The sequence below is a fragment of the Euphorbia lathyris genome, chromosome 5 (genome assembly GCF_963576675.1).
Source record: "Euphorbia lathyris chromosome 5, ddEupLath1.1, whole genome shotgun sequence".
In the NCBI taxonomy this organism is placed as follows: Eukaryota; Viridiplantae; Streptophyta; class Magnoliopsida; order Malpighiales; family Euphorbiaceae; genus Euphorbia; species Euphorbia lathyris.
The window spans coordinates 4,833,550-4,857,306 of NC_088914.1; the positions used below are offsets into that span (position 1 = coordinate 4,833,550).

Consider the following 23,757-nt stretch of genomic DNA (forward strand, 5'->3'; position numbering starts at 1 on the left):
TTAGTATCAACCGTTGAATAGCAACCAAAGTAGATTGCCTCTAATTAATCAACACAAGATCAAGGATAAAAGAAATAGATGAAAATTAATTGATCAAACGAAGCCGTAGAGAAATCTCGTCCTCGAACTAGGGGTGTCGAATTTTCTCTCTCTTGGACTAGGTGAATTTCGAAAATCACAAGTAGGGTATGGCTTGATTGGATTTCGAAAATCTCAAGGAAGGGGTATTTATAATCTCTTGTATCTAATCCCTAGTTAGATAGAATTAGGTTATTGAATAGGAATTCCATTCGGAATAGAATTTCTAATTATTATCTCACTATATATCTAATATATTAAGGATAATAATAATAACCTTATTGGATAATAATAGGAGTATATTAATCTAATTAAAACTCCTAACTTAATTATCTCTTAATTAATTTAATTCATATTCCTAATCTAATTAGGATTAACAAAGTCAAATTAATTATTCATGTATATCACTACATGAATTTCGACCCCCTTATGTCCATGGGCCTTATTGGGCTCAATTGGGCTTCTATCAATTAATTAACATCTATCTCTCTTTTAGGTTCCAAGTCTTATGTGTGATCCATTAGGTTCTTATTGCTTCTAGCCGTATGCAACGTTATTAAATTAATTTTCAAAGAATTATATTTAATCTTTGCATAACGGAATGATGTACAGAGTATGTGATTAGCAAGTCCGTAATCATTCCCCCAGAGCTATAAGAAGACAGGTTGATTCTGTCGTTAACCTTTCCGTATTAGTTACAGTATAATTCGATCCTTTATCAACTACATCCTTGAACTGAATCTTATGACTATGGGTGATGTCAAGTCACATATAGCGAGACGTTCGTTTTACTTGTACAGGCCGAGTCAACTCAAAAAGATAGGTTAAGTGAAATCTGTATTTCTTACTCTTAAGCTATCACCTTGCAAGGATTTAGAGTCGAGTCTTCCACAAGCGATCCATGGATGTATCTCCCATTTATCGGGAGTGATAAATGCTCAATCCAATATATAACGACTCCGCAATTACTTCTTGTGATACCCAACGTCTACTGTTCACACCCTAGAGTCATCTCTGTTAAGGATCGTGTTACACCAGAGTCAAAGCATCACATTCCGTAATCCAGAATACCAATTAATATTCCTTTGAGTCTGAGGATTAGTTATACCTATTAATATCAATGAGATGAACAGGTGACAAGGATGAATCTACCCATCCTGTTATCTCAAATCGGATCCCCAATCCTAATGAACAACGTTTCATCGGATCTATGTAACTGTCCAGATATCTGTATATATGAAGCTTGTGAGATCAGCTTTCTGTCGGACAGAAGACATTGTTACATACAAGTCTCAACAGTGATATGTCAATCCCAAACATATCACTTGACTTGGGGTGGTTTTAAGTTTATCAGTTTACTATAAAGTTTTGTCTCACTTCATGCTTGTATGAACACTTTATAATCACTTTAAATAAACTTACAGATTTCCTTTTATTAGACTTTATTTAGTGCTTAAAAGGGATTGCCTTTATATAGTTATAAACCATATATCTCATTAAACAAATGATATAAAGAACAATTCATTTACATTAAGTTTGTATCCTAGAACAATTGTCTATAGGACACTAAACCCCAACAGGAATTCGCCAAGACCCCCCACGCCAGCTTACCTGTTAAAGCCATGTTCCATGTATCCAGCCTTTTTATTCCCAGACCTCCCTCCTTGAATGACGGGAAGCAATCCTTCCAGCGTGGAGTAACGAGCTTCTTACCAGAGATTGATCCGGACCAAATGAAGTTCCTCATATGACAGGAAATCTTTCTGATCAGTTTACTCGTCCACTTATAAATAAGGAATGAGTGTGTCAGCGAACCACAGATAACCGCCTTTACCAGCGTCAAACGCCCAGCCATAAAAAGTGCAGTTCCTTCCATTTATTAAACTTCCCTGACACTTTGTCCGCTATCGGACTAAGATAGGAGGATCGAGGAGCTCCGATAAATAACGGAACTCCTAAATACTGAAATGGAAGAGCCCCAAGGCATATCCCTGTTATCTCAGCCAGCTTCGTCCTTCTCCTCGGCGTGACAGTATCTGCAAAATATATTTCCGACTTCTGCCAATTAACACATTGGCCAGAAATGTAACCATAATACTAAAAAACTGCAGTCAGAGTTCTAACATTCCCAATTGAGGCCCTACAGAACAACAGTATGTCATCCGCATACAACAAGTGTGTGGGAAAATTATTAGAGCTGGAATATGCAGACGGAGTAAGGCTCCCTTCAGTAACCAATTTTTCCAGCCATCTACTAAGAAAATCCTCCGCCAGGCTAAACAGTATAGGAGATAGGGGATCCCCCTGACTGACTCCCCTTGAGCACGCAAAATAGCCATGAAGCCCAGAGTGAGTCACAATTGAGATTCTTGCAGAAGAAAGAAGGTTTAGAATCCAATCTCTAAACTGCAGTGAGAATCCGAAAGCCTCCATAACCGCAAGTAAAAAATTCCAATCCAATGTGTCAAAAGCTTTAGCAATATCTATTTTTAAGCTCATATTACCACCAAAGCATTTTTTCCGCATAGAATTAATTCCTTCCGAGGCCAAAGCAATGCATTGATGTATATTTCTTCCTTTAATGAAGCCAAATTGGTTTGGCGAAATAATTGCATTGGCTACTTCTGCTAATCTGTCCGCTAAAATTTTAGAGAGGATCTTGAAGCTGAAGTTACTCATCACGACCGGCCTGTACTGTTCAATGCGCAAGGCTCCGTCAACCTTAGGAATCAGCGAGAGAACATTAGAGTTTAACCCGGTACTTATCTCCCTATTATCAAAGAACCAACGAACCATTCTGCACACATCAGCACCTACGATCCCCCAGTAAGTTTGATAAAATTGGCCAGTGAATCCATCCGGTCCTGGCGCGCTAGACAGATTCATTGTCATGACAGTTTGTCGAATCTCCTCATCGGATGGGCAGCGTAGTAAGTTCTCGTTCATTTCTGCAGTAACCGACGATGGAATAACTTCCTCCACCTTCGAAAAATCCTGTTTGTGTGTGACTACATTCTTGAACAGATTCCCGTAAAACTCAGAAATGTGATTACCGATTTTGGCCTGATCAGTTGTGATGTTATCGTCAATCATCATAGCTGCAATTTCGCTTGAAGATTGACGTTGATTCGCCATTCAGTGAAAGAACGTGCTATTCCGATCCTCCACGGATAGCCAGTTGACTCTGCTCTTATCTCTCAGATATATTTCTTTTTGAAGAAGATGATAGTCCAATTGGGTGTGTGCTTGTAACTCCTTCGTATGCAGTTCCTCTGTGAACCCATTAGCGAGTTTTACGTATGTTATTGAGATCCAATTCACTCTTTTCAATGTCCTGATCCAGGTGTCCGAAACATTCTCTATTCCATTTTCTCAGTATGCTTCTAAGCCCTTTCAACTTGTAGCCTACCAACTGCATCGGGCCCAAACTTGGGTGGTTATCTCCCCAAAACCGATTGATTATCTCCCTGAGGTCCGGGTGGGACACCCACATCATTTGAAAACGAAATCTTGAAACTCTTGGCGGATTATTGTAAAAACGGAACAATAGGGGATGGTGATCCGAGAAGTGCCTGACCAAAGCGGTGCAATTATAAGTCCATTCCGACGCAAAGCTTTTTGAAACCATGGCTCTATCCAGCCTGCTCTCAACACGAGATTGTCCATGCCTGCCATTGGACCAAGTATAGAAAGATCCCATTGTAGGAACATTCCTCCATTCCCCATCGTCCACAAATTCACGAAATTCACGAGTAGGCCTAGAGGCGGGTGGCCCTCTTGATTTCTCATGGGCTCCGAGAATAGCGTTGAAGTCCCCTATTGAGAGCCAAATACCAGAATTTGCACTCCGGTGTAAAGCAATTTCATCATACATAATTTTTCTCCTGTTGGACCAAATACTGCCGTACACAAAGCAGAAATAGTGCATCTGACCCTTTAAACTGCAATTAATTAAAATATATTGATCCCCTCTATGCATAACTGTGCTCTGTATTGCTAACCTAGTAGCCTGGAAAAGCCACAGTGTTGGCCTGACCCTGTCATTTTGAGCAATTAACTTCATACCCAATTGCTCCCAAAACCGGTGGTTTATAGAAGAGAAGTCCCTCATTGGTTCCGCAATACACAGCCAATCAGGTTTATGAGAATTACAGATATTAAATAGATATCGTTGCGTACCTGCGTTTATAACGCCTCTGCAATTCCAATAAATTATTGTCATCTCAGGTAAGCTGGGGGTTTGCGGACCCGTCCTGCACGGGACGTATTCTTATCAGCCTTCTGCTTTGTAGCCGACTTCTTACCAGTTACTGTTTCCCACCCCTGCTGATCATCCTCCATCTCATCTGCCCAGCGGGTAGCTGACAGTTCGCTGTTTTTAGGATCTAATTCCGGAGTCAAAATATTTGCATTCCCCGGTGAGTCGGCTCTTTCGCATAGTTCTTCCCAACACTCCACCTCAGGATCCTGAAGCTTAGGTCCCTCATTCACTGTTTCCGCTTCCCCTTCCCCAACAGCTTCATCTTCCGAGGATTCTGATTCCAGATGATCATTCTCCTTATCATTTGCTAGAGCCGCAATTATCTGGTTGTTAATTTTGGTAACCGGTATCAGTGACCTGCTGTTATCCTCATGCCGTGGTTTTTCAATCCAGGCTTGCTTTGTTTTCTGCTCTTGTCTTGCTGATGTTTTTTCTGGGCATTTTGTCATGGGGGCGACAGGTTTCGAATTTTTCCGGCATTCATACGCCATATGCCCAATGTTATTGCAAACCTTGCAGAAACTAGGAAGGTTCTCGTAGTAAACCTCGATCCAAAACTGTTTACCCTCCCTTTCCACTCCTAACTGAGTGGGGATATCCCCAGCCAAGTCTAAATCCAGGAGGAGCCTAGCAAAGTGTCCAACTTCACCCTCAATTGTTTTCTTATCAAACCGAATTAAACCTCCTAGCCCTCTGGCAATATCCGAAAGGATCTGAGGGTCCCAATATTCCCAAGACAGACCATACAGCCGAACCCATACCTACGCATGTGTCGACTTCTCTGCAAACGGGTCGAAGTCTGCCTTCCATGGTTGCAATCGGAATATGCCCGGCTTCAAATTGAGGACGCCTTTGCCTGTAGCCATTTCTTTCGATCTGCTGGATGGGAGGAATACCTGATAATATCCTCTGCCAATGGAAATTAATTTCCAGGGTTCAGTAAAACCCCATTCCTTACCGAGCTTGGTTTTGAGTTCAGCTGTCTTCCATGGTGCTTCACCCTTTGCTAAGATCAATCTCCCGATTAGGGAATGTTCACAAAGAGCTAGCCTTCTATCATAAGCAGACTGCGAAATTTTCACCGTGCGGATTCCCCCGATTTCAGAGACGGCAGCCGTGGAGGGGGGATGCACAGGGATATTGCGACATAAAATAGAAGAAAAGGAGGGCGCAGGCTGAGCTACAGGAACTCCGAAGCGTAGTTTTGGATTGAAGAGAACTCTAATTCCGACGTGATCATCAGTTGGAGAATCCATGGTGATGAGCAAAATCGAAGGAAGGTGCGGCAGATTCAGGGCGGCGGCGGCTAGGTCACGGCCAAGAGTTTCATCCTTACTGAACTGGACTAAATGATATTAAACTAAATTATACTAAAACTGAAATAATGATATAATCATTTAAAAATAGTAATAATTAAAATAAAAAACTTATAAAAACAATAATGGTTCTAATAGTAATAACCATAACAATGACAAAAAATTATTATTATTATCATAATAAGTAATGATAAATTACTTTACTGAACTGAACTGATTGATACTGAAATTAAGTAACAAAAAACATGATCTTAATATGCAAAAATTTTAGGCTAAATAATTTATTAGTCCTTACATTTTTACCTAACACATTGTTTAGTCTTCGTATATTAATATTAAATTGTTTAGTTTTTACCTCTTCTTTTATTCAATAGTTTAGTCCTCAAAGAGGGACTAAATTGTTTAATAATTCAAATATGTGAAGGATTAAACTGTTGAATAGAACAAAAATTAAGAACTAAACAATATATTATTAAGATAAGATGATTAAATAGCGTGTTAGGTAAAAATATAGGGACGGGTAAATTATTTATCCAAATATTTTATGGATATGTTTTAAATTAATCAACAAACAAATTATAAAAATAAAATTTGTAATACATAAATTAATAAAAAAAAATTAAATAACTAAATAAAAAAAAATAATTATTGGACGAAGTAAAACCTTATTTTTTCGGTAATAATATTATAGAAATAGAAATAAGCATTAAAGGAAAATGTGCTTTGTGGAAATAAAAAATAATAATTTTATCAATATCAAATAAATATAAATAGTTGTTCACGAAAAGTTTATTTTTTAAGCTTTTCGTGAAAAATTTCAAAAAATTGATGCTTCCATAGAAAATGTTAAATGCTGATGTTGTATAAATATCTTCCTAGCCCCTCCAAGTTGTCCTAATACTGCAACTGACCCCCCGAACTTAGACTTATGACAACTAACCCCCACCAACTTGCTTATTTGAAACAAATAACCCCTCAAATTGATCGATTGGAACAAATAACTCATCAAGTTGCTTATTTGAAACAAATAACCCCTAAACCCAAAAAAAGGTTCAACATAATATTACATCAGAAATAAAAAAAATTCCAAAATATCGGTTTCTACATCTAACTAACTTATTAATACATTAACTAAACGGCAAAAAAATCTCCCAAAATCACAAATATTAACTTATTTGAGGGGTTATTTATTCCAAATAACCAAGTTAAGGGGATTAATTGTTACAGTCTAAGTTCGAGTGGTCAGTTGCAGTATCGGGACAACTTGGAGGGACTAGAAAGATATTAAACCTATAACCAAATGCTATTTTTTATACTGTTAAACGCTAAACGATTTTTCAAAAAAACTAAAACAAACATCCATTAATTATCCAATTATGTTAATTTATGCCCATTAATTTAGAATCTGAGGAGTTACTATACTATGATTTTTGTCCAATCATATGCCTAACTGTTGAGACATAATTTTGATTTAAATTCATCTTCGGTTCATTTATTAACAATAAGTTGAGGGTGTGGGCTACTGTTACTTTGTTGTAAACAAAGTAAAATTTACGTTGCTGTGATCACCATTGATTTGATACTAGAATAAAATATAGTAATGATGGATTCAATTAGTTTTAAATTGGTAACTGTTTCATCCGGTTACAATTTTTTTTTAATTAACCTCCTTCCTCAATTACTTTTCCTTCCCCACTAATGCTTCGATTTTTTTTTATTGGAGTTTGATAGGTTGTTATTCTCATCCCACTCACAAATTGGCTTAAACTGTTAAAAGAAAAAAAATTACTAATGTTGGCAAAAATTCATAAACTAGCTTCAAAAGTATAAAACCAAAAAGTGAAATCACTAATTATGGAAAAAATCACTTAAAACCTTTAAATTTTACCAAAAATAATTCAGTTTACACATTATTCACATGAAATCATACTTAATTTTAGTAAATTATTAGTATTTATTATTATCCAAAAAAATCATTAATTTCATGTGAAATTTAAATCCTATATTATCAGAAGTAATTCATGTAAATCCACCAACTTTGCGAAAAATCAAGTTTCAGGCAAAACTGAACTTATCCTCTATTGTTAGATTTTATTTACGTAAAAAGCAAATTATGAACGTTAAATAGAAATCTTGTGAAAATAGAGTTTTACATAAAACCTTTGAAATTAACGCAAATCTTTTATTTTTAGATATAATTATGTATAGTTTGACTAAATTACGTAATCTTTTTATTTTAGGGGGGAAAAAATTCACAAACCTTGTGAAAATAGAGTTTTACGTAAAGCCTATGAATTTTGCGTAAAGCTTTTATTTTTAGACATAATTTACGTAAGGTTTGACTAAATTTACGTAACCCTTTTACTTTACGAGAAAAATCCACAACCATTGTGAAAATTAGAGTTTTACATAAAACCTTTGAACTTTACGTAAATATTTTATTTTTAGATATAATTTACGTATATTTTGACTAAATTTATATAACATTTTTATTTTAGGAGAAAAAAATTCACAAACCTTGTGAAAATAGAGTTTTACGTAAAACCTATGAATTTTACGTAAATCTTTTATATTTTGATATAAATGACGTTAAGTTGGACATAATTTACGTAACCTTGTTATTTTAGGAGAAAAAATCCACAAACCTTGTGAAAATTAGAGTTTTACATATAAAACCTTTGAACTTAACGTAAATCTTTTATATTTCGATATAATTTACGTAGAGTTTGACTAAATTTACGTAATCTTTTTAGTTTAGGCGGAAAAAATTCACAAACCTTGTGAAAATAGAGTTTTACGTAAAACTTGTGAATTTTACGTAAATCTTTTATTTTTAGACATAATTTACATAAGGTTGACTAAATTTACGTAAACCTTTTACTTTAGGAGAAAAATTCACAAACATTGTGAAAATTAGAGTTTTATGTAAAACCTTTGAACTTTAAATAAATCTTTTATTTTTAGATATAATTTACGTATAGTTTGACTAAATTTATATAACCTTCTTATTTTAGGATAAAAAAATTCACAAACCTTGTGAAAAATTGAGTTTTACATGAAACTTTTAAACTTTACGTAAATCATTGATTTTTAGATATAATTTACGTAAAGTTTGACTAAATTTACGTAATCTTGTCACTTTAGGAAATAAAATCCAGAAACCTTGTGAAAAATAGAGTTTTACGTAAAATATTTGAACTTTACGTAAATCTTTTATTTTTAGACATAATTTACGTAAAGTTAGACTAAATTTACGTAACCTTGTTATTTTAGGAGATAAAAAATACAGAAACCTTGTGAAATATAGAGTTTTCTATAAAATTTTTGGATTTTACGCAAATCTTTTATTTTTAGATATAATTTATGTAAGGTTTGACTAAATTTACGTAACCCTTTTATTTTATGAGAAAAATCCATAAATCTTGTGAAAAATGGAGTTTTACGTAATACCTTTGAACTTTACGTAAATATTTTATTTTTAGACATAATTTAAGTATACTTTGACTAAATTTAGGCAACCTTTTTATTTTAGGAGAAAAAAATTTACAAACCTTTTGAAAATAGAGTTTTACGTAAAACCTATGAATTTTACGTAAGGTTTGACTAAATTTATGTAACCCTTTTACTTTAGGAGAAACATCAATAAACATTGTGAAAATTAGAGTTTTACGTAAAACCTTTGAACTTTACGTAAATATTTTATTTTTAGATATAATTTACGTATAGTTTGACTAATTAATTCACAAACCTTGTAAAAATAGAGTTTTACGTAAAACCTATGAATTTTACGTAAATCTTTTATTTTTAGACATAATTTACGTAAGGTTTGACTAAATTTACGTAACCCTTTTACTTTAGGAGAAAAGTTCACAAACATTGTGAAAATTAGAGTTTTACGTAAAACCTTTGAACTTTACGTAAATATTTTATTTTTAGATATAATTTACGTATAGTTTGACTAAATTTATGTAACATTTTTATTTTAGGAGAAAAAAATTCACAAACCTTGTGAAAATAGAGTTTTACGTAAATCTTTTATTTTTAGACATAATTTACGTAAGGTTTGACTAAATTTACGTAACCGTTTTAGTTTAGGAGAAACAATCTTGTGAAAATAGATTTTTACGTAAAACCTATGAATTTTACGTAAATCTTTTATTTTTATACATAATTTATGTAAGGTTTGACGAAATTTACGTAACCTTGTTATTTTAGGAGAAAAAATCCACAAACCTTGTGAAAATTGGAGTTTTACGTAAAACCTTTGAACTTTATGTAAATCTTTTATTTTTAGATATAATTTACGTATATTTTGACTAAATTTATGTAACCTTTTTTATTTAGGAGAAAAATTCACAAACCTTGTGAAAATAGAGTTTTACGTAAAACCTATGAATTTTATGTAAATCTTTTATTTTTTGACATAATTTATGTAAGGTTTGACTAAATTTACGTAAGGTTTGATTAAATTTACGTAACCTTGTTATTTTAGGAGAAAACATCTACAAAGCTTGTGAAAATTGGAGTTTTACGTAAAATCTTTAAACTTTACGTAAATCTTTTATTTTTATATATAATTTACGTATAGTTTGACTAAAATTACATAACCTTTTTTATTTAGGAGAAAAAAAATTCACAAACCTTGTGAAAGTAGAGTTTTACGTAAAACCTATGAATTTTACGTAAATCTTTTATTTTTTGACATAAATTACATAAAGTTGGACATAATTTACATAACCTTGTTTTTATAGGATGAAAAATCCACAAACGTTGTGAAAATGAGAGTTTTACGTAAAACCTTTGAACTTTATGTAAATCTTTTATTTTAGATATAATTTACGTATAGTTTGACTAAGTTTACGTAACCTTTTTTATTTAGAAGAAAAAATTCATGAACCTTGTGAAAATAGAGTTTTACGTAAAACCTCTGAAGTTTACTTAAATCTTTTATTTTTAGACATAATTTACATAAGGTTTTTCTAAATTTACGTAACCCTTTTACTTTAGGAGAAAAATCCATAAATCTTGTGAAAATTATAGTTTTACGTAAAACCTTTGAACTTTATGTAAATCTTTTATTTTTAGATATAATTTACGTATAGTTTGACTAAATTTACGTAACCTTTTATTTTAAGAAAAAAAATTCACAAACCTTGTGAAAATAGAGTTTTACGTAAAACCTATGAATTTTACGTAAATCTTTTATTTTTTGATATAATTTACGTAAGGTTTGATAAATTTACGTAACCTTTTTATTTTAGGAGAAAAAATCTACAAAGCTTGTGAAAATTTGAGTTTTACATAAAACCTTTGAACTTTATGTCAATCTTTTATTTTTATATATAATTTACGTATCGTTTGACTAAAATTACGTAACCTTTTTTATTTAGGAGAAAAAAATTCACAAACCTTGTGAAAGTAGAGTTTTACATAAAACCTATGAATTTTACGCAAATCTTTTTTTTTTGACATAAATTGCATAAAGTTGGACATAATTAACGTAACCTTGTTATTATAGAATGAAAAATCCACAAATCTTGTGAAAATTAGAGTTTTACGTAAAACCTTTGAACTTTACGTAAATCTTTTAGTTTTAGATATAATTTACGTATAGTTTGACTAAATTTACGTTACCTTTTTATTTTAGGAGAAAAAAATTCACAAACCTTATGAAAATAGAGTTTTACGTAAAACCTATGAATTTTATGTAAATCTTTTATTTTTAGACATAATTTACGTAAGGTTTGACTAAATCTACGTAATCCTTTTACTTTAGTAGAAAAAATCTACAAACCTTGTGAAAATTAGAGTTTTGCCGTAAAACCGTTGAACTTTACGTAAATCTTTTATTTTTAGATATAATTTACGTATAGTTTTACTAAATTTATGTTACCTTTTTATTTTAGGAGAAAAAAATTCACAAACCTTGTGAAAATAGAGTTTTATGTAAAACCTATGAATTTTACGTAAATCTTTTATTTTTAGACATAATTTATGTAAGGTTTGACTAAATTTACGTAACCTTGTTATTTTAGGAGAAAAAAATCCACAAACCTTGTGAAAATTAGAATTTTACGTAAAACCTTTGAACTTTACGTAAATCTTTTATTTTTAAATATAATATACGTATAGTTTGACTAAATTTACGTAATCTTTTTATTTTAGGAGAAAAAAATTCACAAATCTTGTGAAAATAGAGTTTTACGTAAAACCTATGAAATTTACGTAAATCTTTTATTTTTTTGACATAATTTACGTAAGGTTTGACTAAATTTACGTAACCTTGTTATTTTGGGAGAAAAAATCTACAAAGCTTATAAAAATTGGAGTTTTACGTAAAACTTTTGAACTTTACATAAATCTTTTATTTTTAGATAATTTACGTATAGCTTGACTAAATTTACGTAACCTTTTTTATTTAGGAGAAAAAAATTCATAAACCTTGTTAAAATAGAGTTTTACGTAAATCTTTTATTTTATCAGTTCCTATGTTAAATATCTAACATATTGTTCAGTTATCGTATTTTAAAATTTATTGTTTAGTTCTGATTTTTTATTTTGATCAACAGTTTTATCACTTAAATTTTTAAATTATTGAACAGATTAGTCCTTTATAAGGGACTAAACTGTTGAATTGAGTTAAAATTAAGGACTTAATAGTGTATTATTAACATATAATAACTAAATAATAATTAAATTAAAATAGAGGGACCTATATATTATTTACCTTATAATTAATAATCTTTAAAATTTCCATAATTAAATATTACCTGCTATAGCAGGTTACTTTTTTTATTAATTTTAATTAACATAATTTTAATTAACACATGTCTAAATACTATTAGATACTAAAACAAAGTATGACTACTTTGTTTTCCAACAAAGTAGCCACAGAATTTACCTAAGTTGAGATATTTAAAAGAAAAAACAATTAACTTGAGATATCTATATAAAAGCCAATCATTAAAATGTGAATACCACGTCATTATTTCGATTACTTTTTCTATATAAATTAATCAAAATAATTTTATTTAAATAAAAATGAAACTTCAATAATATTATTAAACAAAAAAATCTGCAAAAATTTAAATAAATAATTTACAGTATTAATCATTATATTCTTACTTTTTTTTTAATAAAAGAATATCTTTATTGAATTAAATCGGAAAGTAGAACATTATTTAGAAACGAGGGTGGGACAAACCACTCTCGACAACCAGACTCAGAACTCGCCGCTCTTGTAAGACAATGTGCTGCACAGTTCGCTGATCGCTTAACAAATGAGATTGAACATCCATCAATCTTTCTCATCAAATTGACACATTCTAATACAATATCAGCTAAGTATGATAAACTGAATGTCGGTTTCTGAATTGCTTGGACAACCCCTTATATTCTTACCTAATACATTGTTTATTACTCATATTTTAATTATATATTGTTTAAAATTTAAATTATTAAATAGTTTAATTCATGTGTAAGGGACTAAACTGTTAAAACCAAACGTTAAGAACTAAGAGCATCTCCAAACTATAGCCTACTCTTTAAAAATAATATAAATAATTGAGTCTTAGGAGGTATTTGTTAGCTGCTTTTCATGTTCCTGTTTGCCTTTTCACTTCGAAAATGAGAGTTTTAGGTGTTTGGTTAGTGGCCTTTTGTTTACCTTTTACCCCTGAAAAGTAGCATTTTACAAAAGTAGAGAATCTCTATTTTTTGGAAGATCAGATTTTCCCAACAGCAAACAACAAATTAATCATTCAAGAGTATCAAAATACATATTATCTCCAACAATACTTCTTATTTATTTTTTTAATCATTAAACTCATTATGTATTTTTATATTGATTTTTGCAAAATGTATTGTTATAACAGTAAAAGGAGAGAGAATATTTAATAATAAATTATTAATAAAAGTGGAAAGAATCTCCTCAATAATAAAGAGGGAATGAACACTTTCAGTGTTTTGAGAAGTGACTAAAAGTCTATTAGAATTGGGTTTTAACCCAAACCCTTCAAAATTTAACTTAAAATGCAGCAAATGAGTCTCTTAGAGACTCTACAACAATCTCTTAATTTAATTTTTAAGTTAAAATTTGAGAAAAAATAGTTAAAAATCAGCTACAACAGTCTCTTAGTAGTTCCTCAAATCACTAAAGAGTCTGTTCGTCCTCTCTATTAATATAAAAAATCTCTTTCCACCTCTTAGTGCCTCATTAATTCATTTTTTTATTAATAATCTATTATTGATGAATCTTTATTTTCTCATTATTAGTAAATATAATAATAATCAATAAATTTAATGATAAAATAATAAATAAATAGTGAATACGAAGAGTATTATTGGGTATTACATGTATATAATAAATCCTTTTGAGAGAAGAATTAGAAAAACGTGCTCACGTGATTAACACATGCAACGTGCAAGACCTTCTATATTCCCACTATAAACATAAACAGGAGATAAAACCGCGCCACAACTTCTTTCACTCCTCAAATACAAACTGCTCACTGCACCACTTTCCATCTATCTCCCCCATATCTTTTCTCTCTCATCCTTTTCGAAAATTTTCCTACCTCCCAAACAGAAAAAAATCCGATGGATTCTTCTTCAATCAAGAAGGAAAATCTTGATCTCGTAATCAACACTACACCTCCTCCAACGCAGAATCAGAGTCCGAATCACGTTTTAATTCCTCAAACCACCTCCAACAGCAGCATAAGTAGCAGCAGCAACGTTTCCGATTCCGAGATCGATGCGGCGGAAGACGGTGGAAATAAGCGGAAGCGAGGATGCGGTGATGGTTCGTCGAAGAAGATTAAGGTAATTGAGAGGTTTAATGTTAATATTGTGCCTCCGGGATTTCTCGCTGCTCCTCTTAATGGAATGTGGGGCGCCGGAGAAGAAGAAGTTGAATCGCCGATGCCTTTGTCGGTTTATTATGATAATCAAGAAGAAGTGGATAGTAAGGCGGTGGTTGTGGCGGGGGTGGCGGCGCCGGTTGCACGTAGTTGTAAGCAGTTTTGGAGAGCAGGGGATTATGAGGAAGTTAAGGCTCCTGATGCTGCTCGTTCTTCTGGTTAGTAATTTTCATGCTTCTTTTTGTTTTTTATTGATCTTTTTTTTAATAATAATAATAATAATAATAAATAATACTAATTGAATTTAAGTTTAACTAATAGCTTGCTTAGTTTCAAATAGTTCGGTATAATTAGGAGATTTGAAAATATACAGAATTTTAATAAAATATACATATAATTTGGTTAGTTTTTTAAAATTTCAATTCAGCTGTAAATTTTTCTTAAAACGAATCTATAAGATTCATGCTCAGAACTAGTTTTAAATTTGATATATTACCAATTATGGAAGAATAAAAATAGGGTTTAATTATTAGGTCTAATGATAATTAATTATTATAATATCTGATATTTTTACTTTTAATAAGCTCATAATCACTATAATTAACAGTTTGTTAATTCCAATTTTGTTATATTATATCTTGATTTTAAATCAAGTTATTAGATAGCCATATCAAAGGTTAATAATAATATACAACAAATTTTTGAATTTCGTATATTTCGATTTTTTTGAATTATAATTATGATAAGTACAAAGTTGTTGTGATTCTGTACATTTATATACAACGAAATATTGTAATTTTTTGTTTAAATTTATTTTTGTAGATTCTTAACAAAATAGGAAATTCTCTTAAAAAAACAAAATAGGAAATTTAATTAATGAAGTTAGTTCATTATTATTTTTAAAGACAAAAATAAAATAATGGCTAACTTCATTAATGTAATCTCAGTATTAAGCTTTGTAGATTATTAAATTTTTAGTTTACAAATTACCTTATTGATAGGGTTAAATTTTGATGGAATGAGGAATCGAATTTCAAACTTGAAAAGTAGACATTCAATTCCTTACCACTTGGACTAATCCTTGTTGAATCCGATAATAGTTTTTATTATTAACACTTCCGCACGATCATTATTTTTATTATTAACACTCCCATGCTAGATTTGAATCTTGTACAATACAAATATGTTACAATTATTCTTAATAATTATTTGTTATTATGATTTGAACAATCGACATGTTATTAAATTAAAAATTTAATCCGTTACTTAAAATACGATAATAGTTTTTAGCATTAACACTTCTACACGATAATTGTTTTTATTATTAACACTTCCATGTTAAATTTGATGCTTGTGTTACAATTATTCTTAATAATTATCTGTTATCATAAATTGAACGCTTGATATGTTATTAATTAATCCGATACTTGAAACACGATAATAGCTTTTATTATTAACACTTCTATACGATAATTGTTTTCATTGTTAACAATGCTATGCTAGATTTGAAGCATCTATAATACAGATGTGTTATAATTATTTTTAATAATTATCTGTCGTCAAATACGTATCTACTACAGAATTTCTTAATATCCGACTATATTAACTTTTATTATAATATATGAAAATGGTAACATATTGAATTCTTGCAGTTGGTATGGATCATGTGAGAGTACATCCAAGGTTTCTACATTCAAATGCAACTAGTCATAAATGGGCACTTGGAGCTTTTGCTGAGCTTTTGGACAATGCTTTGGATGAGGTCATAGTTTTATTACTTGCATCTAATAATTTATTAAATTAATACTAAATACTCCGTCAATTTCACAATATAGGTCGTTATAGAAATTGAGTTTTTTTCTAAAATATAAGTCATTCTATTTTTTCAAGAATTTTTAATTTAGTTTTCCGGTCAAAATATTAAATTTTTTTGTCTTGATCCATGTGTTTTTTGATATTTCAAAGCTTATTCCCCAACCATTACATGATAGAGATTTTTTTTTAAGTTAAACGAATGTAAATTGATTAATTTGATTTTTTATTAATGGTATTTCTTAATTTATGTGAAATGCTCTAGAATGACTTGTACAATGGAATGAAACGAGAATATATTTTCTTCGGTTCATATTATTTATCATATTTAATCAAATAACAAACTCTTGAAGAAATACTCTTTTCATTTCATTCTATAAATCATTATAGAGCCTTTCACACAAATTAAGAAATACAATAAATATAGAATCAAATTAATGTATTTATATTGGTTAACTAAAAAAATATCTCTTATGTAATGGTTGGGGAATAAGTATTGAAATGTTAAAAGACACACGGACCAACATAAAAATTTAATGTTTGGATCGAAAAACTAAGCTAAAAATTATTTAAAAACTAGAATGACTTATCTTGACTTATAAAGTGAAATGGAGAAAGTAATTGATTTGTTAAATTTTATATAAAAAAAAATTATCATTTTATCTCTCCTTGTTAATAATCCTTATTTCCTATAACTTTCATTAAATTACACCATTTTTTTATGCATTAAAAACTTAAAATGGCTATTTTCAAAAAAGAAAACTTAAAATGGCACAAGGTAAAGACTAATTAATGTTAAATTAATTGATAGGGGTAATATATTAATATATTTCTATGTTCATCAATTTTTCTGATCGTAATTATATTTGATTCAGGCTGCCAATGGAGCCTCCTTCGTTCATGTAGATGTGTTGAGAAACCAGAGAGATAATAGCTTTATGTTGCTTGTCGAAGGTACCTAGTTTAATTAAATAGTTAATTACAATTATTAGTTTATACATTTTTTGTTTGGATTATAAAAATGAATTATTATATCATAATTGTGCTATGTACCAAATTAAATAATTGGATAGATCTCTAATTGTAAGATTAACTGCAGATAATGGTGGTGGGATGAATCCTAATAAAATGAGGCATTGTATGTCTCTTGGATATTCTGCTAAAAGCAAGATGGCAAATACCATTGGTCAATGTATATAATTTTCTCTAATTCTTCTACATATTACATTTAAAAATTAATTATTATTTATAATAATTTGCTCTTCTTTTATTAAATTAATTATCAGATGGAAATGGATTTAAAACAAGTAGTATGAGGCTTGGGGCAGATGTTATTGTGTTTTCTCGTTGTAAAGGAGAAGAAGGGAACAGGTAATTTTATTTTTCTTCTACATTAATTTTATTAAGATAATTTTGAATGTAAATTCAACCTTTGTTGAATTTTATTTATAATTAAAAACTAACATATATTTATTTTTTTCTTTCAAAGTGATACACTGAGTGTAGGAATGCTTTCCTACACGTTTTTGACAGCAACAGGACAGGAAGACATTGTTGTTCCAATGGTAAGAGTTTGAAGAGTCGTTAATAAATGTATTATAATTATATAAATAAATAAATTAAATTAAGTTTTGTTACTAAAGAATTTATTTTAATTTTTGGGTCTGTCCGTGTCCATTTTTATTTCTAGGCTTATTTTGTGAAGGTTATGTTTTAGAAATAACGTTTCTCTTGTCTGTTTCCATGTCCATGTACGTTTGTGTATCCATGTTAGTGCAACGCTGGTGTTACCATATTAATCTAAAATTGATATAAAATATTTAAAAATAGTACCATATCATTTTATATTTTGAAGAGTCGTCATTAATATACGTACATAATAAAAGTACATGTGATTCGAAAACATGATTAGAAATCGACACTAATTTGATTAGTTTAACACCATTCTTGTAACAAAGTTTTTGAGTTGGATTAGAGATGACTCATTTTGACACTAATCCGAAATTAACCTTAGATTGTCTTTGTAATTCTATAGATAGTATATTATCTTGTAAAATTCCAGTACTCATTTATATTTTTAATGTATATGAAGGTGCATTTTGAGAAGAAAGGGGATGGAGAGTGGATTAAGGCAGGAAGAAGTTCAGAGGATTGGGATGCTACTTTTGATATCATATTTAAGTGGTCACCATTTGCAACTTCACAAGATTTTTTAAATCAGGTAAGTTTAGTTAAATATATAAATCTCCAATGGAGCATTGAAGAATTGTTTAATTGAAATATCATTAAAATTAAAATAAAATGCCCTTTTTATCCTAAATGTTATTTTCTAATTGTGTTGTTGTAGTTCAATTTTTTGGAAACTCAAGGCACAAGAATCATAATCTACAATCTTTGGGAGGATGATGAAGATAATCTGGAGCTGGATTTTGATGCTGATCCTTATGTATGTATACATGATCCTACAAAATCTTCACTTGATAGTCATGTTTATGTAGAAATATATCCGGGTTGTGCTTGGATAAGAGAACATAACATTAGGTCGGGCTCGGTCTAACTCTGCCTGGTTTGTATCGGGCTATAGGGCGGAACGGACAGCTCGAGCTATTTATATTTATAGTGATTTTATATACATTAAGAGCTCCTGAACGAATAGAGTGACTCGTTAGCTCCTTTAGCACGTAAAATGATTCAGTCTCTGATTCGATGTGACAAAACACGAGAGAATTTGGACAAATTGAAATGTGTATCACTTTAAACAAGTTTAAGATGGTGATAGGTCACTTTAAGTAAGCTCAGGCGCCACTAAATTACTTTAAACAAATTCTGTTGGTCAATATGTAACTCTAATAAGTTTAAGCGAAGAATTCATGTAGCGTCTTATATATTGTTTTTTTAATTTTATAGGACATTCAAATTAGAGGTTCCAACAGAGACGAGAAGATGATCAAAATGGCGAAACAGTTTCCGAGTTCAAGGCATTTTCTGACTTATAAGCATTCATTGAGGGTAACTTTCTGCTGATTTTCTTAACAATTGAAAACATTTATGTATCTATTTTCACTATGTTGATGCTTGTTGCTGATTGATGTTTTTCGTTTCGTCTTTCGTTGTCGTTGGTAGAGTTATGCAGGCATTCTCTATATGAAGCTTCCAACCGGTTTCAAACTCTTTCTACGCGGTAAGGTGATCGAACATCACGACGCCGTGAATGACATGAAGATGGTGCAGGAAATAACATACAAACCTATGAACCTTGCTGAAGTGAATGGAAAGAACAATAGAAATGTAATGCTTCCGTAGTTTGATATTTTGTTCGTTCATTTTTCGTTGTTTCGCCATTAGTTGGTGCTCGATTTTCTGATCTGTTTACTGCCTCTCTGCCTTAAATCAGATGGTTGCAACTGGGAAGATCGGCTTTGTTAAGGATGCGGATCATCATATCGATGTTCAGGGATTCAACGTTTACCACAAAAACAGACTTATCAAGGTTAGTTATATATTCTCATAGATATGTTAGATATATATTCTCATAGATATGTTAGCTGACTAAAGTTTGTGTTTTTTCGGGTTTCGATTAGCCTTTCTGGAGGGTGTGGAATGCTGCTGGAAGCGATGGTCGCGGTGTGATAGGTACCAAGTTGCATAATAGTTTGTGAATTTTAGTACATTTTGAGATTCGGTTTTTCACTTGTTATTACGCTTCACAGGTGTACTCGAAGCTAATTTCATCGAACCTGCCCACGATAAGCAAGGTTTCGAGCGAACAACTTCACTTTCGAGGCTCGAGGCGAGATTAGTTGCTATACAGAAGAATTACTGGTTAGTACTTTGTACATATATTTTCCTTTTACCTTTAGAACTTTGCATGAGTTATTGAGAAGTTGTTTTTTCTTAAAAGGTCTACAAAATGCCATGAGATCGGCTATGCTGCTAGGCGTAACAAGAACCGTGAACCTTCGAGCTGTGGACGCCCGAATAAGAACGCTGAGAGCAGTGCTGATGGTGTCAAAACAACCCCACCCGACGGACTTCAAAGATCTCCACTAGCTAAGCCGGTTATTCTGACAGCACAAGGGGAGCCAATATCAGCGGAAAGACATTTTTCTCAACAAAATGGCAGCTTCGGCAGGCCAAGCTTTGCTTCTCCCGGGCCCGTACCAAGTTCTGCAGGAAGCGTGCCGCAGATTCCTCCACATTTGAGGGTAAATTCTGCATTCTTTTCTTACTTATGACACTAGTGAAATCCGTGCCAGACACGGTTGAAGAGCATAGGATACTGTTATTTTTCCTAAACCCTAATTGCTCCTATACAGTATAAAATCTTCACCAAGAATAAAAAATTCAGTATCCCGTACCCGTGTCCAAATTTAGAACACTATCCCGGTATCCAAAATTTTCAAGCTTACCATGCTGAATACTCCGAGCTGTACAAGTATCGGATACGAGTTCCTGAGTCATTATGCATATGGTTTCATTTGAATTTCTGATCCTAAATTGTTTCCTTGTGTATTGTGACCGGCAGCGAGTCGATATCGGGGGAAACGGATCGAGTGTAGTTAATCCAGTGGGTGTAAATTCATCGAATGACGGGTATGATCATACTGTTCTTTTTTTCTAATCTTCAATTCTTGCTTGCCTATGATAATCCTTAATAAACCTGAAATTTATGGACATTTCAGGAAGCAGAAATCAATTGGAGAAATGGTTGGTATTTTGATGAAGTCCTTGCAAAAAGAAAGGGACATTAAACAGAATCTTGAAAATCAAGTAAGCATTTTCTCGGTTTTAACGAGAACATCACAACGCAATTTACAGAGATAACCAGCTTTGATTCGACCCATGTGACACAATTATTATTTATGTGTCCTTTATATAATAATGTAGCACGATTATAACATGATGATTCATTCCTATTTCCATTTTTCTTACTTGTAACCAGCTTTACGAGAAGACGAAAGAGTTCGAAAACGAAAAAAGGAAATCAGAGAAGCTTGAAAGGGATAATCTTGTTCTACTAGATATCTTACAAAAGGAGAAAGATATGACCAAGAAATTAGAGGTTAGAACAGTATTTTTTTACTTAAGACAATATAAGGTTATTAACTTTTGTTTCTATTCAACAGTTTACTCCTACTAAAGACTAAATTGTTTAATAATTCAAATATTTCAAGAACTAGTCTGTTGAATATAATAAAAAGTTAAAAAACTCTAATGTATTATTAAAATATGAGTAAACGGCGTGTTAGGTAAAAATGTAGGGACTAATAAATTATGGGATAATATCCAAATTTAATTTTGGTGTTTTAAAGGTAGTGCAAATTTAGCCTTAATAAGAAATTGTGCAAGTTTAATCTAACATTTCCAAACAAGATCAATTTTAGCCTTGAGCTACTGAAATTTAAAAAGATTGATTTGATTGTAACTTAACTGTCAAATCAGACGTTCCAAACAAGTTTGTCGATAAAATTAAAATGGTTATATTAATAATACAACAGTTGGACAATAAAATTTGTGATTAACTTATATATATCAGATTTAGTTGTTAGCAGTTTAATAGAATTTTTGTAGTTTTGTTGTGATTAAATTATAAATTTAAAGGTCTGGACTAATAATTAAATCTGTTTTTTTCTAGTTTTTGATAATTTATATTAATTTTATATATTTTCAAATGTTAAGACTAAATTTAGACTTCTCTTTGTTTCAAAAAAAATCTGCACTTCTCTTTAAAACGTTTGGATTTCATTTTAATTCTACTAAATTATTTACTCTTGTTATTATACATTATTTTATATACAAATATTTGATTTTTATTTTTATTTTTACTGCAGAATGCTCTTCAGATGTTTCAGGGGATACAGAAAGCGAAAACAATGGAAGAATGCAAAATCGAGCGCAAATATTAATTTCTAACTTTGTTTTTTTTATTTATTAGATTTTAATTTGAAGCATACCCCACCCACCCTTCTGCATGATCTAGTCCATGAAAATTGACCCACTTTTGTAAATTTAGAGAAATATACAAGAAGCAGAAACAACACATTACCTCTAATTGTAACTTAAATTTCAATTTTCTATTGGAATTTTAGTTTACACCACTTGTTTGTTTGATGTGATTATTATTATTTTTCCTATACATACAATTACAAGAAATATATTAACGTGAACCCATGAGGAATGGTACTACTCCCTCCATTCTCAAATAAGTGTCGTTTTAAAATTTTCACACAAATTAAGAAACACAATTAATATGCACTTAAATTAATAAATTTACATGAATTAACTAAAAAATTCTCTCTCCTATAATGATTGGAGAAAAAACTTTGAAAGCTTATAAAACACATAAATTAAGACAAAATTTAAATGCTTAGACCAAAAAACTATACTAAATTTTATTGAAAAACGAAAACGACAATTAAAAAAGAACAAAAACAATTATCTAAAACGACACTTATTTGAGAATGGAGGGAGTAATTAATTAAGATTGGATAGAAAAGAATTCGTATGAAATTAAGTTGTAAAAACCGGATCATAATCTTCAAAAATTAAGGATTTAATCCTGAATTGTTTAATATCAGTAACCCAATGAACACATGAAAGCTTCACTTAGAAAGAAAATACATTCATTTGATTATAATTTTTTTTTGATATAAGCCTATGAAAATTGAAAATATTTAAGAACTAAAACTAAATCACGTTGGACATAGTTGCACTTACATAACTAAAATAAACATAATAAATAAATGGGTTCCAATATATGCAGCTTTTAGAGCCTTAGAGTTGCATATAAACATTTAATAGATTAGCATATTTACATTTAGTATTGTATTATTTATATTTATTATTGCATTGAACTTTTAAATACAACAAAACATATTAACCCTAATATAAATATTGAAAATACCCAATAGTATTTAATTTATTTAAAAGTTAAATGCAATAATAAATATAAATATTAAAAATACATAACAATATACTAACCTATTAATTGTTTATATACAATGCTAAGGACTCCATATATCAAAACCCTAAATATAATGGCAAAAATGTAATATGAGTTATGTTTTTTTGCTTTCACTTTATTTTCTCGAGGAGAAAGAAAAGAGGTTTTTTGGAATCAATAAAATTGTTACTCCATTCATTCTATTATATAAGTCATTTTATGGTGTTTCACACAAATCAAGAAATATAATTATATAAAGTCAAATTAATGAATTTACATTGATTAATTAAAAAAACGATCTCTCATGTAATGGTTAGGGAATAAGCATTGGAATGTTAAAAAAACACATATCAAAACAAAAAATTAATGCTTGGATCGAAAAATTAAACTAAAAATTGATGAAAAAGTAGAATGATTTATATTGAGAAAAAAACTCATTTACTAGAATGACTTATAAAATAAAGTGAGTGAAGTATATAAAAAGTC

At 30.6% G+C, this 23,757-nt stretch overlaps 1 protein-coding gene across 1 annotated transcript; it reads left to right on the forward strand.

Moving 5' to 3' along the window:
* The first annotated feature begins 14,253 nt into the window (after positions 1 to 14,253).
* LOC136229654 (protein MICRORCHIDIA 7-like) lies at positions 14,254 to 22,234 on the forward strand. Its single transcript, XM_066018570.1, has 18 exons — positions 14,254 to 14,734; positions 16,169 to 16,278; positions 17,204 to 17,282; positions 17,428 to 17,520; positions 17,615 to 17,699; positions 17,818 to 17,893; positions 18,421 to 18,549; positions 18,676 to 18,774; positions 19,236 to 19,337; positions 19,452 to 19,616; positions 19,723 to 19,818; positions 19,910 to 19,961; positions 20,039 to 20,150; positions 20,230 to 20,533; positions 20,854 to 20,921; positions 21,011 to 21,098; positions 21,271 to 21,390; positions 22,160 to 22,234. Exons 1-18 carry the CDS (start codon positions 14,254 to 14,256, stop codon positions 22,232 to 22,234), a joined length of 2,334 nt encoding a protein of 777 aa, XP_065874642.1.
* The last annotated feature ends 1,523 nt before the right edge of the window (positions 22,235 to 23,757 follow it).